This window comes from Prosopis cineraria, unplaced genomic scaffold (genome assembly GCF_029017545.1).
Source record: "Prosopis cineraria cultivar Desert tree isolate PC_DT_omini unplaced genomic scaffold, ASM2901754v1 PC1, whole genome shotgun sequence".
In the NCBI taxonomy this organism is placed as follows: domain Eukaryota; kingdom Viridiplantae; phylum Streptophyta; class Magnoliopsida; order Fabales; family Fabaceae; genus Prosopis; species Prosopis cineraria.
In genome coordinates this window covers 31340359-31345395 of record NW_026555332.1, presented here as the reverse complement: position 1 = coordinate 31345395, position 5037 = coordinate 31340359, and the positions used below count along the sequence as shown (strand labels likewise).

At 26.9% G+C, this 5037-nt stretch overlaps 1 protein-coding gene across 1 annotated transcript; it reads right to left on the bottom strand.

The window, feature by feature from the left end:
• Positions 1–1892: 1892 nt before the first annotated feature.
• On the bottom strand, positions 1893–5037 carry LOC129298078 (uncharacterized). Its single transcript, XM_054939618.1, has 3 exons — positions 4897–5037; positions 3007–3333; positions 1893–2223 (listed from the first exon to the last, which is right to left on the bottom strand). The coding sequence occupies exons 1-3, from the start codon at positions 4973–4975 to the stop codon at positions 2135–2137; spliced, it is 495 nt and encodes a 164-aa protein (XP_054795593.1). The 5' UTR covers positions 4976–5037; the 3' UTR covers positions 1893–2134.

The window sequence follows — 5037 nt, the reverse complement described above, 5'->3', positions numbered from 1 at the left end:
GAAATCAACAAGCAACTTTCAATAGCAAACAAAGAACCGCAGTTGAAAGTTTATTTTTAACAGCTGTTGTCCAATTGCTGTTAAAAATTACATACTTTTAACATCCCCTAAAACAATAGTGGTTGCAAAACCTCTATCAAAAATGTATTTTACCCACTATTAAAAGCCTATCCTATAATAATGGATGCATTGAAAAGTTATTTAAATCTAATATTTAAGAAATGTCAAGCCTAAATATTAGTTCTCAAAATTTCATTTGAGAAGTGAACAAATGCTCATTTAATTTTAAAATAAATGTAAAGATGAGATCCTTGGTTTTATATATGGTCATACTTCCTCCGTTAAAAAATATAAGGTATTTTTTAAAGGATTGAATGTTCAAAAATGTAAGACATTTTTAGTCTTTCGAGGTGTAATCATTATTTTTTTTTAAATACCTTTATTGATTAGTGACTTTATATTTATTATTGGGTATTTAATAAGGGTAAATATAAAAAATATGGTTAGTTTGAAAGTAGGTAATTATTTTATTGAGAGTAAGGTTCAATTAAAAATGTCTTATATTTTTTGACGAAAGGAGTTTTCTTTTGTACTAATTTTGAAATACTTATATATTTTTTGTTCCTGTAATTTCTACCGATTCCAAAATGAATGAATGCATCATGCATGAATTCGTTAGATTCCAATTTTCTTATTCTTTTGTCATAAAGATATACGATGAATATTTTATACTCTCTTCATATTAAAATCTAGGATATTGTTAACTAATTTACTGCTTTAAAAAAGTATTAGTTAAAAATAATTTTTTAAAAAAATTTGCATCTTTTTAATTATACTCTCATTAAATATCTTTATAAATACTTTAATAATGATAATTAAAATTTTAATACATTATTTTTTTAAAAAGAGTAATAAATAAAGTAAGAATATAATAAAAAAATTAATTATAAAAGTTACTCAATACTATATATTTTAAATTAATTAAGACTTTTAAAAGATGTATTATATTATTACGGTTTAGGGAGAAGTATTAATTGGCGTTAGTAAATAAGTACTGTTCAGATATCTAATGCTGGACAAAGAAAAGAAGATCAAAGTCCATCATAACTGAGATAAAAAGTCAACAAGTACTTGCTTGAAACTAGAATATGAATCTGTTATTTGTTATTGTTACTTTCAATATGAACTCCTCCGCTCCGTATATAAGCTTTTACATTTTTTTATTAAACTAACATTAGTTCAAAATATAAATAATTTATTATTAACTTGTAAAAAAGATTATCTTAATTTTTATATTTATTAATCTATATTTTTATGTCTGTAAATTTATAATTTTTTCTCACTTATAATAAATAATTGAAATAATGATAAAATATATATATATATATATATATTCATAAACTAAAAATTTTATTGATATGCGAATTATTCTTAAAAGTTATTCATATTTTGGACCGAAAACAGTATTAATTAATTAATTATTTTTCCCCGGACAGTGTAGATTCAACACCTCAATAAGTTGATATACTCTGTTTGATGTGGGATCCCATTTATAACTAAGTTGCTTTCAATATATTCAACGGAAATAAAACATATTTAAAACTTATAAATTACATATAAAAATTTAATAAGTCTTTAACTTTATTTTTATTAAATATATATACTTTAAGAATGTGAAATGGTACATTTATATTTAATGCAGGGAAAAGAAAAAACTTGTAAAAAAAAATAATAATGGCATGCTTCATAATTTTTTTTTTAAAAAATCATTCTCTCTCTGTTTCATAAGCGAGACCAAAATAAGTGTATATAGCTAGGATTTTGGAATATTCCTTCTCAAAACATGATGAGACAATGTTATAAAAGAAAAGCATGATGAGAAAAATTCTTGCTTTTAATTCACGATCATTAATTAATTAATATATGTAACACTTTATTGCTGTGAAGACATAGTTAGCTTCATCCAGCAAATGACTTGATTAGTAGTACAACAAATTAATGAACAAATTAACGATCAACATGGCAAGGTAACTCCTGTATCATATATCACTTGGTGTTACCCTTAATAATTATTAATTACCAACAAATTAACACACTTTAATTTTCTGATGATGAATGAATTAATATCTATATGCTATGCCACAGCACCAGAGCTTTTCACTTCAGCCATTGCTCGTTTCGCATTTGCACCTTTTGCTTCGCATAGCTTGGGAAGAAATAAACCTACACACACATATATAATCAAACTCATGATCTCAAACCACATCCAAAAACAGAACCAAAGAAATGAACAAAAGAGAGAAGCATGTGTATTTAATTAATTATATATATATATATATGGCTCCATCTTTAGAGATGAGATTTGAGTTGTTTAGAACATCCGGATCTAATCTAAGTAGTCCACATTTAATGCTTTTAATTTGTAACTTTTTTAAAACAAAATCATTGTTTTGAGATGTGTCAATTAAGACATTATATTCATTTTTACTGTATTAACCAAGATGAAAAAAGCATAAACTTATTGAAACAGATTAACCAATGCTCATAACCAATTTGGACAATTCAAATTTAATTTATTAGATGATCCAAATTTCATATTAAAATGCTTTATAATTTTTATAAATTGCGGTCTAGATTTACTTCAGATGATCTAAATTTAATATTAAAAAATTTTACAATTTTTATAAATTTTAATTTTGTTAGATACAGTATAAAAAATAAAGATAATATCCTAAAAGGTTAAAGGGCATTTTTGCTCTTCAATCATTAGCTATGGAACATCCAATATCTTAAACTTTTATATAATGTAATTTTGCCCATCAATATTTGAAAATAATTCATTGGGCATTTTACCGTTAAAAAATTTAACTTTAATTACTAGTTAAAATGACCTATAAAAAAATTAAAAATTAAAAGTTTCAAATCTGATCAGTCCATATTATTAAATCTAAACAACCCAGATCTCATAAAAAATCATCACCCGGGCAAGCACCATAGACTACGTACCTTCAGCCGCCGCGAGTTTGAAGTACAGATCAACAACATTAGGGCAAGATTGGTAACAAGGAGGGGAGCAGAGCTTGTTGGTGAAGTGAGAATCAAGAAGAGAATCTGAGGAGATTCCGAGGGACATTCTGTCCAACCCACAAGCATTGGTGCATTGCTCTGTCTCTATGTGATCCTTAAGTTTGTCTGCTTCGATCTCCGATGTTCTGCAAACATATGCCTCCTCGCCGCTCCTCTTCACGTGCTTCTCCAAAACGCACCGTTTTCCCGCTGATGACACCGCGAATGAGCACTTGTCTTGGCCTAGTCCCTCACATTCTATCCCTCCTGTGTTATTATTAATCCATTATCACTTAGAGATGTTTCTCTATGATTATCTATGTTGAATTTGGGAAGTGAGTTATATTTTTTATGCATACACACACACACACATAATTTGTGAATTTTTGGGGGAAAATTGCATGAGGAATAAAAGGGTAAGGTATATGGTGGGAATGATCGAGTCTTGAAGGTTCGCTATGTTGTAGATCTGCAATCGAACTTCAAGAGTTATTAATGCAGATTCCTAAACATATTTGGGAGAATAATAATTGGGTCTTAGAACATTGAATTAATGGCAGTTAAATTCTTAATAAATTTTTTAAAAAATAAGTTGAAAATATCAATCTAAGGCATAATTACAAATTTTAAAGTTTTAATTGTAAATAAGTATTAAAGTATTAAAAATAACTCTCAAATCAAAATAAATTTTTTTTCGTAATTGGTTGAATTGATATTTATAATTTATTTATTATAAAAATTTTGTCAAGGACTTACTTGTTATTAATTTAATTTTTTGAGGATCAAACTATTATTCTTCCAAAAATATCTTGAAACTAGATAAATCCGTAATGAGTTTTATCAATTGTCATTCAAATTTCTCAGTCCCTTTTTTTGTACAACTTTCCCTGTTTTTTAATATTTTATGTCGATATTGATGATTTCAAAGCCCTGTGATCGAGTAGTGTGTATGTGTGTAGATAGATATAAGAGAAAACGATAGTAAAACCTCAAAGGAGAGAATTAAGAACAGCTAGATTATGATAAAATTTTATGAAAAATTATGAGTTCCAAATAGAAATTTCAATCACAAACTAAAAATTACATTTAAAATTTAAATATTTTATTTGTAATTAAAATTCTTCAATTTATAAGTATTTGAATCGACATTTGTAGTCTTTTTTTAAAAAAAAGTTTATCAAAAATTTAAATGTCATTAATTAATTCTCTCTTTTTGGGTTATTCTCTTGCATACTCCGCGTGTGAGGTCTTTTGCGGTGCTCAGGAAACAATAAAGAGGAACAAACGCATGTAAAGGTAGAGGAAACGCTTTTGGCAGTTTAACTACAAATTGCAACAAACTAAAAATTCTTGGATTGCGAATGTTTCTTTAATATATAAAAGCAAGCTTTAATGTGTTCAAGGCTGTGCTTTTGTGTGCACGCGCGTGCGCGCGCAGTCTTTAGGTAAATTTGGAATATATTAGTTGTGATACACAAGAGATGAAATTAAGGTGGCTTTTTCAGAATTTAAGAAGTGCTGTTATTCCCTCTAATTCTATTTATAAATTATTTTTAATATATTTTATTGGAATCAAGAAAAATATTAAAATTTATTAATTTTGTCTTAAAATTTGTTAAGTTTCCATCTCTACTCCCTAATAAAAACAAAATAATTATTTTTAATAATTTTTTATGACATTTAATAATGGCAAAAAGGAAAAAATGGACATAGAAAATATTAAAGTGTCCTATAAATATGACCAAAAATAATTTTCTCTCTTTGCCTTATAAATAAGATTAGGGGAGTAATACTTGAGGGAGTGATAGAAATTAAAGATTTAGGACTTACCAAGAGTGATCTGCATGGAGAGAGATAATAGTGGAAGAACAAATGTCACAAAACCCCTCAAGCTAATCTTCAATGCCATGGCAGGATCAATTAAGTTAGCTATAAGGGTTTTGGAAAGTTATTATGTTGGTGGAAACTCTA